Source organism: Hippocampus comes, unplaced genomic scaffold, assembly GCF_001891065.2.
Source record: "Hippocampus comes isolate QL1 unplaced genomic scaffold, H_comes_QL1_v1.1 scaffold242, whole genome shotgun sequence".
NCBI lineage: Eukaryota > Metazoa > Chordata > Actinopteri > Syngnathiformes > Syngnathidae > Hippocampus > Hippocampus comes.
Window position 1 is genome coordinate 1,496,667 of NW_017805385.1, and position 12,802 is coordinate 1,509,468.

At 41.2% G+C, this 12,802-nt stretch overlaps 1 protein-coding gene across 7 annotated transcripts in view; it reads left to right on the forward strand.

Annotated features, from left to right (window-relative positions):
• LOC109517646 (metastasis suppressor protein 1-like) overlaps positions 1-11,429 on the forward strand; it is a 37,493-nt gene extending 26,064 nt beyond the window's left edge. The window contains exons 7-17 of one of the 7 annotated variants that reach the window (XM_019872944.1): positions 490-501; positions 3,511-3,668; positions 3,861-3,968; positions 4,071-4,168; positions 5,632-5,893; positions 6,680-6,799; positions 7,927-8,154; positions 8,328-8,537; positions 8,634-8,793; positions 8,881-9,150; positions 9,414-11,429. In XM_019872944.1, coding sequence (XP_019728503.1) covers positions 490-501; positions 3,511-3,668; positions 3,861-3,968; positions 4,071-4,168; positions 5,632-5,893; positions 6,680-6,799; positions 7,927-8,154; positions 8,328-8,537; positions 8,634-8,793; positions 8,881-9,150; positions 9,414-9,931 — 2,144 coding nt within the window. In that variant the 3' untranslated portion in view covers positions 9,932-11,429. Of the gene's footprint in view, positions 1-12; positions 107-489; positions 502-3,510; positions 3,669-3,860; positions 3,969-4,070; positions 4,169-5,628; positions 5,894-6,679; positions 6,800-7,926; positions 8,155-8,327; positions 8,538-8,633; positions 8,794-8,880; positions 9,151-9,413 lie in introns of those variants that run through there. The other 6 variants (XM_019872947.1, XM_019872943.1, XM_019872949.1 and 3 more) reach the window with 6 other exon arrangements.
• The last annotated feature ends 1,373 nt before the right edge of the window (positions 11,430-12,802 follow it).

The window sequence follows — 12,802 nt, forward strand, 5'->3', positions numbered from 1 at the left end:
TATTTTGCTCCAATCTTAATATTTATTGAATAAATACATTACAGAGCAGAACCTCAGTGATGTGTGCAGAAGTACTTTGTCCCGAACGATGAAGATTGCAAATCTGGTACAGCTAAACATTGCCTTACTTGGTAGCTTGTGCAGGGCAATTTTTTTTCTCTCTCTGAAGTTCTCTTGGCTCAGGTTTTACAAACACCTGTACCCATTTAAAATATAAATGTGCTACAAAAAGCAGTTGGATACACTTCCTTCCACTTTGTTTTGAGATATTTATAATTGGACGTTGTAAAACATTCCATCAGTTCAACTGTAAAACTTGTCAAGCAAATTTGGTGATTATTCCTTGTTGTTCTACATAGCAAGTTCAGTTCAATGCACTGACTGACCACAATGCAGACACTTCCAAAAGGAAGGTGTCATTCTTTCAGTTGACTTTGTTTCTCTCCTTGCTCTCATGTGGTTCTGATAACCATCCTTCTCTTCCTGGAGCTGATACTGTGGGTAAGTCAGTCAGTGTCATTGCATCGGTAGATGTTTGCAATGCTTTGCCAAGACCATTGGTTCCATTGTGGAGAGGCCATCAAAACGGACTGATAGAGAATATCAGTTGGCTACTCCACAGATGGAGTCTTTAATTTAAATTTTTTGGTTGCTATGGGTACATTGATAGTATGCTGCCAGTTTAGGAGCCTTACCCTAGCTAACTGCGACCCCGGGTCTTCCCTTTTATGTATCTTCCTCTGCCTCCTTTCCTTTGTTTTGTCATGGCTTTTCTCATTCAAGCTGTGCGGTTACACTGCATGTAGCCTCAATGATTACGTTCCTGATGTTTTGCAAAGGGCATCAGATTATAAATACACAAACAAACCAAATATAACATACTTGTAGGGAAAGCCAAATAAAAAAAATGCTGTTTACAATGATACTGGTCGAAACACGGCATTCAGATTAATATTGCGCTTGTAGAATGTTAATTAAGCAGCAAAATCCACAGCAAAAGGCTTTCTTGACATGTGTTTTAGGCATCAAATTATCAAAAAGTATCAGTTTGAACATTGAATATCTTGTCTTTGTCATGGAGCCACGATAGAATTTCTACTGTTCCACGGTAAGGCTGGGTTTTCAAGTTCTCCTAAATGTTCCACTCCTTATTATGGTACTTTCAAATAACTACTTGTTAACTGTAACATTAATCACAAATACACTTAGTCGTCAATGTCTCATTCAAAGAATGGAAAATACAGCCATTGTGTGCTTGGGTAACAAATAGCTCACAAGTTTGGTTATGTGGTTTAAACCAAACAAATGTCCCGTACCCTTCAGCTGAGTTGTACAAGTAGTTCAACCCAGAACCTCTTACACTTCAACCCAGAACCTCTTACAGTGTCACCGTAGAAATCATCCAAGCCGGTTATCCTCACGAGGGTCATAGGCGTGCTGCAGCCTATCCCGGCTGTCTTCGGGCAGTAGGCGGGGTACATCTGAAGTGGTTTCCAGTCACTTGCAGACTAGTAGAAACCTGTGGGTTTAGAGTGTTAGTGCCTTTAATTAAACAACATGGTACTGCAACTATATACCATATGTCATCACAAACTGCTTCAATTTTTCTCCATTTTGCATATTATATATTTTTTATTCATTCTACATGGTAGATTTTCAAACAGCAGACTGCCATTCAGACAAACGTTACCATTATTTGTTCACATTGGACATCAATTCTCAACAGGCGAAAAATCCCTTTGCAGATAATACAGCTAAAACAGCCAGTGCGTCCATGTATACCACCCATCAACCTGTAGTGTTTAGAATTTACTGGCATGGATTTCTTTGTATTATTTGCCCAAATCCTTTGACAAGTCATGACTTCCTGTGACTGGAAAAACAGTTAGTCGTAATTGGGCATTTCCCCGCTTTGGGCAAAAGCACGAACTTTAACAACCTCCATTCACTCAAAGCAGCTGTGAAACTTGCAGTGTACAGTATATTTGTTGACCTCATTCGTCATGCCTCATGAATGTCATACCTTGTAATATAATCAGCCATGTTTTTTTTTTAATATGATGATTATGTATAATGATGCAGTGTTCAGCGGCAAAAGTATATACAGTGAATTTGTCATGACGTCTGTGCTGCGGAACTTCTGACTGCCATTGACAAGGTCTGATGGACTTGTAAGGCGCCATTTGGGTTTGGTTACCCAGGCAGAAGATCTAATAGACCCGAGTGTTGTTCACTTGGAGTTTAACAACAGCGTATCAAATACTTTGCAGGCCATTGTATCTCCCGGCTTTGGGTAGATGCCAACTTTTGTGCCTCCATTTGAAAATGCCGAATGGCTGCACTACATCTTCCCTCAAATCTGTTTCATTTGACAGAGTCTTGTCGAGGTAGGGACTGGCAGTCTCACCATGCATCAGTGTTTTCCAAAACAGCCATAGGATTACCCTAGAGCAGAATCATTCTTACCACTTTTGTAGAGAGGCCTTCTCATACACTCATGCAGGGAGAAGACAACTTCAATTTTTCTACCACAGTCTGCATTTGAGAGAGAGAGAGAGAGAGAGAGAGAGAGAGAGAGAGAGAGAGAGAGAGAGAAAGAGAGAGAGAGAGAGAGAGAGAGAGAGGCAGGTTGGATGTATGGATGGATACAGTAGATGGATAGATATATAGTTATTTTTACATTATTCTAATTTTTAGCAGCAAAAAAAATCTGAAAGCCGAAAGAGTCTGAGAGAGAGAGAGAGAGAGAGAGAGAGAGAGAGAGAGAGAGAGAGAGAGGTAAATCAGCATTTTAAAATAAGATTAGCGTGAGTACAGACACCAAGTATCGACATTGGGCCAATACCAGCCTTATTTCAAGGTATCAGATACACGATGGCGACCGATACCAGTATTGGCCACTCTCTTGCTGCCATTTTACTACTGGGATCTAATGTGCATGCATGAAAAAGGATGACATTTTCTCGAGATACCCACTGTATGAGAGTCAGCTATCTTTAATAACAGGATTGTAGAGGAGTGGGAGGCATTGGGAGTTGTTACTTGAAGCACTGTTGTATTCAATTTAACTCTTTGCTTCACACAATATTATGCCTCACAAACAATGAAAAACAGCTTATTTGGAGCCCTGACATTAGCAGCTACTTCGGTCCCAGACTTTTACACCCTTGGTGCAGAAAGGAATGTCTGTTCAGTTGCTCCAGATAGTCACCCACCAAAAAAAACACTTTCAAACGCCACTTACTATATGTGCAATACTCTCTACACATTAAAAGCACAATGTTGATGTTTTTGTCAACTTGAAGCAACATTGTAAACAGCATTCCCGCCCCCCTAACGTTTTTCTTCATACTTGTCCTTTTGTTCTTTTCATAATACTGTATATTATTGCTCGCTGCTGTAACGAGTGAATTTCCCCGTTGTGGGATCAATGCGGGGATGAAGTCTTCTTCATCTTCATCTTTTTCTCTTGTCCATATGCATTGTTCATTTTTTGTGTACGTGTTTCAGGTCGTGGTGATATCCTGCCCCAGTTGGACTGCGCGATGCAAGATGTCAATGACAAATACATTCTTCTGGAAGAAATTGAGAAAGAGGCCCTGAGGAAAGCGCTGATAGAGGAGAGACAAAGATTCTGCACTTTTGTAGCCTTGCTGCGGCCTGTAGTGGTATGTAGTAAGTTGTAGTATTAACAGCTGGACTTTTCTGCAGCACCGCTGTATTGGTAGATACTCAAAAAAAAGTTCTGAAGGTCGTCACACTTCTGATACATACTGTTACGCATTGCTGTATAACTGTTTTTGCACTGCTGTGTCAATACTTGATTGCTCACTCTACTCTGCTATGAATGATTCTTACAGGATGAAGAGATTTCAATGTTGGGAGAGGTTACCCATCTCCAGGCCATCTCTGATGACCTCAAATCACTGACCTCTGATCCCCACAAGCTACCTGCTGCCAGTGAACAAGTAATACACCCGTGTTTAATGATTTATTTTATTTTTTATTTTTATGATCTCTTTCAAATGGTGCACCATATGTACATGTATAATGATTTTTATTCCTCCCAGGTGATCTTGGATCTGAAAGGCTCAGACTATAGTTGGTCTTACCAAAGTCCACCCTCTTCCCCTAGCACCACTACATCCAGGAAGTCCAGCATGTGCAGGTAAAAACACAATATATACACAACAACAACATAGAAACAAAAGATACATCTTAAATTAGGTGTACATTTATCTGCAAATGATATGAATTAACACAATGGCATGACAAATCTTTTCTTAGTCTTGTGTAAATGATCTTTCAGTTGTGCCATCTAGTGGTGGATATTTGCAGTAAGTTATTCATTGTTCACTGCGCTCCGTAGTGCATTGGTGATCGGATTTTTATTAAATGACAGTTCAGGCTCGGTCTTATCCGCAGGTCATTGATTCTGCTTGTCTTGCCATGGAGGAAAAAAAAAATCTGTTTTTACTTGTGTGTTACTTAGGTGCCAGCTAAACATATGCAACCCCATTACTCAAAGTTAATCAATACAGTCAGCAACAAGCAAGGTCCACCATCTGCCCCATGAATGGCCATCTTCTCTCGTTCTTGCTGACGTATAATTATTATTATTATTATTATTATTATTATTATTATTATTATTATTAACTTTTTTTAATGTACATTTATTCAGTCTCAATGTTGTAATAGCCTTCCAAGGGAAGACATAACTCCAAAGTGGCCCGTGGAAAAATAAATTCGTTTGACATCCCTGCCCTAGAGCGAATCCTACTACATCATTTATGCAAGAGTTATTTTTCTAGATTTTTCATCCGCTTTCGATACAATTCAACCAAGCATCTTAATTTCTGAACTACTCCATCAAGGAGTCAACCCAGATTTGATTCACTTGAATGCATCTTTCCCCATCAACAGAACACAGCTTCTGGACCAAGTTTTCGAAGATATCTATCAGAGCCACACCACGTGATTGGCTAAGAATATATTCTCCAACATGAGCCATGCTCTAAAAAATGAATGTGTGCTATTGCAATCTGGGCATCGGTACTGTGTGCCACGCTCTTAAAGGGTTGGGCGCAAACAGTCCTTTGTACATCAGTCAATGGTAAAGCTTTCTCAAAATCACACAAAATCAAATGAAGCCTTAACGAGAGTCGAGGTCTTTGTTGAATGTTAATGTTTATATATTGTGTTTGTGTTGTCCATTGACGTGCTTGTGTATGATGGTGCTGCTTTTTTAATACAAGGCAAATTTCAGATCTTGTGTCTGACAGTAAAGTATCTCTTTAAGATAGAGAGGAAATGCCCTCACCTTTGATGTTTGATCGAAGTCCAAAATGCCTTAGACACTGGTGTTGCTTTAATCGCTCCCTGTCAGCCTCTTTTACTGGTTATTATGCTTTTTTGACGAAAGTGGCATCAGCCAATGCCAGCTACATCATGATGGGCTGTTTTAATGGTTTCCTACCCTGTTTCCTCCACACACCCCAATTCCCTGCCTCCCTAATTTCCTCTTTTTCTTGACTCTTTATGCAAATTCCTGCCTTTTATTCACCTATTTGGGTACCCGTGGTTCTCTGCTCCTCCTGCCAATGTCCCTCCCTCCCTTCTCTGTCACAGTAGTCTGAACAGTGTTAACAGTAGTGACTCCAGGGGATCAAGTGGCTCTCACTCTCATTCTCCTTCCTCCTCTTCTTCCTCCTCTTCCTCACACCACCTCTTCCACCACCATCAACCTCGCCAACGGTACCGCAGCTCCACGCTGTCCCAGCAGGCCCCAGCTCGACTCTCCAGCATCTCCTCCCACGACTCTGGCTTCATCTCTTCATCGCATGACCAATGCACATCCTCCAAGTCATCGTCACCAATGCCAGCAAATAGCAAGGTCAGAAGATGCTCTCTCCTAAACACTTTTAATTGCGTCTGTAACGTGTACAGTACATGAAATTGAAGTAAAACTGTGTTGTATGACTTAGAATCTGAGTGGGGGATCCAGACGTTAATTATCTACCTAGGGATCCAGACGTTAATTGTCTACCTACCTATCCGTTAGAGTAATAACTTTGTGACTGTGGTAAGGTTATTATAGCTCGACTGCACAGGAAATTAGTGTAGGCTTCTATTGTAGCCTAGGGCAAAGCAAGTCACTCCCGTCATGCTATTGAATAGTCCACTGCTGTGACAAACTGATTTGAAGAGCGTAAGCATCCTGAGTTAATATCTTTACCAAATGCGCCTCTTAAAATGTAACACACACACTGGGAGTACTCTTTTTTTATTGTATCCCTATTCACAGGTCTTATTCTTGAAATTCAATTAAAAAAAAAAATCACTGAGAAGGTGGCTGGTCTACATTGGCTCTGTGTGGGGCTGGAATGAATGAGTTTATCGATGTTCGTTAAGACTCTTCCTTTAGCAAGCCTAACACTCCCAACATAAATGCCTTTTACTTCAGTTTAATGGACTTCCTGCTGCACCGCCTCCACAGCCTCTATGTTCACATGACTGCACAGCTGACTAACTGCTGAGAACGATGGAAAAGTTGCCTGTGCTCTCTAACATACTGCTTGTCTCGCTGACTGTCTGTCTATGCCATTCTGTCCATCTGTTTGTCTTTGTCTCCTGCTATCTTCTTTTGTCCCCCTTGCCGCTGCTTTGCTTGCCGTCCCAGCCTTGTGCCAGTTCCAGCTCCTCTGAGGTGTCAGATTTTGAGCACCTTCACTGTGACTTGAGCAGGGACCCCCCCTCTCTAGCAGCAGCTGCTGCTGCATCTCTGCATACTATTGACAAGGTGAAACACTCTTCCACTGTCTGCCATTCACTCTTAGACACAGAGAAAATTACCTGCATCCCTGCCCGCATCCTGCATCGTACTAAACATCATAACTGGCTAAACCAAGTCGTCAGCGTGCCTGTTTTCCCCTCACATGACAAAAACAAATTCTGATGAGCGAAAGGAAAGGGCGCCCTGTCACAAATAAGGCCTTCAAATCTAATGTCATCTCCATTATTTGTTTCTTCATTTGAACAATATTTTTTTTTTAGCTGTTTGTCATTATGTTGTACCATTTTACAGAGCCCACAAGGTGACATGGATTGCCTTTGAAACCATTTTTTTAAAGAGTTTTTAGGAGAGGATATAATGATTGCGAGGGAACAGATCTTTGTTCTTTCATGTCACCTTAGGGGCTCTGTCTCATTTTGAGATACACGTTGGGTGAAAAGTAGCATGGCATTAAAAGTTGCTATTCCAATTCTCATTCCTAGTACAACTGTATTGAAACAAATGATACATATTCTTTATTCCATGGGGAAATGAAAGTAAAGATAAAAGATAAGAAAAAGAAAGAAAGCTCCTGTCATAGCTCACTCCTGAACAGTCACATGACTGACCATCGAGAACATCATAAATAAAACAGTAAGAAATCCCCATTAGTGCTCTCTGTTTAAAAAAAAGTTTTTGTAATTATTCAGTGATACTGAATGATCACTGTTAGCATTAAAAGTTGCTATTCCAATTCTCATTCCTAGTACAACTGTATTGAAACAAATGATACATATTCTTTATTCCATGGGGAAATGAAAGTAAAGATAAAAGATAAGAAAAAGAAAGAAAGCTCCTGTCATAGCTCACTCCTGAACAGTCACATGACTGACCATCGAGAACATCATAAATAAAACAGTAAGAAATCCCCATTAGTGCTCTCTGTTTAAAAAAAAGTTTTTGTAATTATTCAGTGATACTAAAAACGCTGTAATTTCTGATGCCTAATTGTGATTCGCCCATGCTGTAGTTCTCCCAATTAATGTGCCATTTGTGTTCTTTTGCTTTTATTTTATACCTTTTATCATTTCAGTAATTCATCTCATTGTTTCTGTTGTCTCGTTTTGTCACAATCCACCAACATACACAAGCAGCTGTCCAATGGCTTTGACCACCACAGCCCAGCCAACTCCCCTACCAGTGGTGGGAGTTTGAGCTCTGGCTCCAGCACAGCCTTCCCCTTCTTCCCTCCATCTTCCTCTTCCTCCTCCTGCCCAACACGATCATGGTCACGTCCCGCTTCAGCACTCCTGCCAGATTTCCCTCACAACTGCCCCATGGGCTCTCCCACGATGCCTTCCTCTCATGTGCCCAGCTGGAAGGTTTGTCTTGAAGATTTTGTGGCATCTGATCAACATCCCATACTTGTGTTCTTGAAAAAAAAAAAAAATCTGTAGATAGAAAAAAAAATGAAGAACTCTGCAGTATTTATAATTGTTTTAGTGTGGCGAAAACTAAAACATTCCTCACAACACTAATTTATGTTTCTTTCCAGGACTGGGCAAAGCCAGGGCCATACGACCAGCCCATGATCAATACATTGCGAAAGAAGAAGGACAAGGGGCCTCCAGTTGTAATGGACAATCATGGAGTTGCAGGCAGGGAAAGCAGCGCACCGCAAAGCCTTGCAACCGCTACTCTGGCTCCAGCTGAGATGCCTCAAAAAGTGTCACGAGAAGAAAGGAACAGGACAACACCAGCCAAGGTTACTTTTCCATATCTCTTTGTCACTCTACCTTGTTATTTGTATGTACTAAGTCTCACTGCTACATCTCAACCTCAAATGTATTCATGACTGCAGGCTGGTGATCTTGACACCCATGATGAGCTGGCTTTGGCCTTATCAAGAGGCCTGGAATTGGACACCCAGAGGTCCAATCGAGACTCAATCCAATGCTCCAGTGGATACAACACTCAGACCAATACACCCTCCTGCTCTGAGGACACCATACCCTCACAAGGTAACCCAAAGCAATCGAGCACTCACCATCATTTTTAAAGTTTAGTTTTGTCAGTGCACTAACTTCTCTGTGTTTCTTCTCCTCCAGTGTCAGATTTTGACTATTTTTCAATGACCGAGGAACAGGACCCTGAGCAGCAGCAGTCCGACTTTGACAAGTCCTCCACCATCCCCAGAAACAGTGACATTGGCCAGTCGTACCGACGCATGTTTCAGACCAAGCGGCCTGCCTCCACAGCCGGCATGCCAAGCACACATGCTCCCTACCCGGTGCAGGGGGGCTACCACAACGGAGCCTGTCCCTCAACACCCACCCACAAATATACATCATCCGGGCCTTATTCACCTACTCCAACAGGTAGGTGCACACCACACTTATATCATCCTGTGTCCTTTTAAGTACAGTGGTACTTTGACTTATGAATTTAATAAGTTCCATGACAAACCTTGTAACTCCGTTTTGCAAATCAATTTTCTCTATTGAAATGAATTTCAGTTAATTCTTTGCAGCACCATAAAATGGTTTTGATGGCATGCGTCTGCTACATTGTGTACACTTCTGTTCTTATCAAGACACTTATTAAATAAACCATCCTATCATTTGTGTTTCTGTCCCTCCAGGTTGTTCAAATCAGGTGATTTATTCTGGTTACCATAATGTCTCTGGGTCCCATTCTACAAGTCATGGTCCAGTTATTGTCACCCCAGGTGTTGCCACAATCCGCCGCACGCCTTCCTCCAAACCTTCTGCTCGCCGCTCAGGCTCAGTTGTCGGCACAGGTCCCATTCCTATTCGTACACCAGTCGTCCCCGTAAAAATACCAACAGTTCCCGACATGTCAGGAGTCCTAAACGGGAGCAAGATTGGAGAGGAAATCGGAAAGATTCCAGATTCTCCCACATTTCCACAAGGCGACAATGGTGGAGTGCCACCTGTGGTGTCTTGGAGCGGTCAGGCGTCGAGCAATCCTCCCACCGTCCCCCTGCCCAACCAACTGGCCCAGCAGCACCCTCACAGTGAGCGAGGAGAAACTGAGACAGGAGACGAGGCAGATGGCAACATGCTGGTGGCCATCCGCAACGGAGTCAAGCTCAAGAGGACCCTCACCAATGACCGCTCAGCACCTCGGATTGCGTGATCCCAATGACATGCAAAGTCAAGACCGTGTGAGAGAGAAAAGAGAGTTTTATTCAAGAAATTTAACTATTTCTTTTTGATGGGGTGTTAAGATGTCTTCCTACATGATTAGGTATCAGATCATCAATGAGGTCACTGTGTCTGGTTAGTGATGCCTCCCCGAAAAAATAACAAAAAGGGGATTGCACAACCACCTTGAGTACTTAACATGATTTACCATGATGCAAACCACAATCTGACGATTGAGTCAATCGATGGTTAATTTCAGAAGTAAAAAAGATGACTGTGAGCGTGTTCACATCCAAGAAGGCTACATGAACATGGGGAAATGAGGCAAGTGATGGAGTGCAATGTCTAGGGGAGGGTTGCCCAAGGAATTGCAGGTCGTGGTGGTCATCGTTGACCTGTGTTGAGGTCACTGTGACCTTAAAAGACCTTCATGCATCTGCACAATGAGTTACTGTGGGCAAAGCCGTCCTGCATCCACTGTAGTCATCCACAGCATCACTGTGGACACACGTCTGAGGTAGCCAGCAAGTTTCACAACAACGCAAACATCAATGCATGATGTTCTAATCTAGATAAAGATATGGAGTGCAGCAATACACGGTTGCTCTTTTCCGTTCGGATCCACGAGTATTCCTATTACCTGCCTAAATTCTTGATTTACGTCCATGTTGCCAGAAGCATGCTTTTGCTGCTTTTCACACTTAAACCTTCATGCTACGACACAGAGCCTGACACTTTCAGCATCATCCCTTTCAACAAGAATGTGTCGCAACACAGTTGTCTTTAACATTATATAGCAAGTTGTGTACATACATAGACCTTTTTTTTTTTAAATAGCATTTACTGTATTAGCAGTCACAGGCACTGCCTCATACTGTGGAGTTATTCGCACATACAACTTACTAATAAACGTTATGTGGAAAAAAGGGATACGTTTAACACTTCAATGTTTTTATGGAAGTTTGTACTAGTTGAGAACCCTTATGAGGAACTGTTTCTTTCAAAACAATCTGTATCATTTAATCTATTATCTCTGGACAAGTTCAAACTTTGGTGTCATGTCATGTCAATGGTGTTATGGAAACACATCCACTCCAAAATTGTATTATTAAAGAAATGCTGTAGTTTAATTTTTACAGGACAATAAGATGCTGTAGCAACATTAGGCTTAGCATCATACTTTGTGTATTTGCATTTCTGTTAAAGCACTGTGCATCGTGGTGACTGCATATCAGGCTTGTAAACATTATTTACTTGTACAAGCATTATTTATTTATTTTCTCAATTTTTTTGCAACTCACCCTCAGTTTATAACATCATAACAGTGGTATTGACTCCATGTTACCTGATTTTCTGTTATTGTTGTTTCTTTAGGTTTCTGGCTTAAGTGCCATAAACTATTGGTCTATTATTTCACCTATGTTTACTGTATAACCTGCATTTTGTCAGAGCTCACTGGTGACAAAACTAAAACAAACAAACAAAAAAAAACTACGTTGATTTAGCTGCCCTGACAGTCTCTGCACAAGCACATGCATATTGACTTTGTAATGAATACACTTCATCAGTATTATTGATGACGAGGAGAGACAGTTAGTCCAGTTTTCCCCAAAGTGTTTAGACTAATATGTTTTATTTGTGTTCGGATCTCAGATGTTTTAACCAAACATACTCTCATTTCAGCCGTCCACTTGTACATAATTTGTATTATCCACCTTGGGATCTTCATATTTAAATGTCTAGTACAGCAGTTATTATATATTATATCGGAGTTCCTTATTGTCTGTATGTAGAGACTGAGAAGTTTATCCTCTATATTCTGAGCAGGCGAAAATCAACTTGTTTTAGTTGTTCAGGTTTATAAATTCACACTTACACACTTATCTACACTGTTCCACGGGCAGTTTGTTCCCCAAAGTACGTTATTTTGTGTAACGACCATGTCAGCGATATAATAAAAAAAAAGACAAATGTGACTCCTTGTACTTCAAAAATAAGATCTTTCTTTTACCTCCTTTGAAATATTTCCTTCCTCCCAAATTAAGCAAATCATTGTTGACGGCCAAAATATCCACATTTGAATATTGCGGTTTCACATTACAAAGACTTGCATGTTGAGTGGTGTAATGTGGGAACATGATTCAAGGGTGTGAATGTGATTACGAATGGTTTTCTACAGGTGCCTTCACTGTCCAAAGTAGGCCCGCTATCCATGGGACAATTTGTGTAGAATTTGGATGAACAGTCACCCATATGCAACATCATGGCCACCAGGGGTCAGTGTTGCCTGTGCAATTCACTACAGTTTATATGATTTATATACTGTATAACACGTGCCCGTGGTTTCACGTGCCCCGAAACCACTCATTTGATCAATAATCGCGTATTAAAACACTCAATCGCGTATTAAAACACTCAAGCAGAAGGCTTCAGATACATTTGAGGACGATTTATAAGGACACCGCTGAACTCATCATCGGAATGTTTCTCTGCGCTGGAAAAAAATTCCACTGCATAGCTTTAAACGGAGTCATTTTTACTTGAGGTGTGGAATTCTGCCTAGTTGGGCGACTGAATGAACGCACCACGTGCGTAAAAGCCAGGAATGTGATCACGCCCAAACCTACTTATAACGTTGATAATCCCTTAAAATTAACATTCTTACATTCCAACAGAGCGGAGGTGGTGGTTCCTGCGCGTTTACAAATTAGCTGATCATTAAAAATAAAAGTAACAAAATATATTTGAATTTTATCAGATGATCTTTTCTCTGAGCTTGACATATGATTATCTAGTATTCTTCAAAGTTAATGTCGATTTCGACTCCCCCAAGCACTCCAGTGTAGTAAATCCGAAGTCTTCC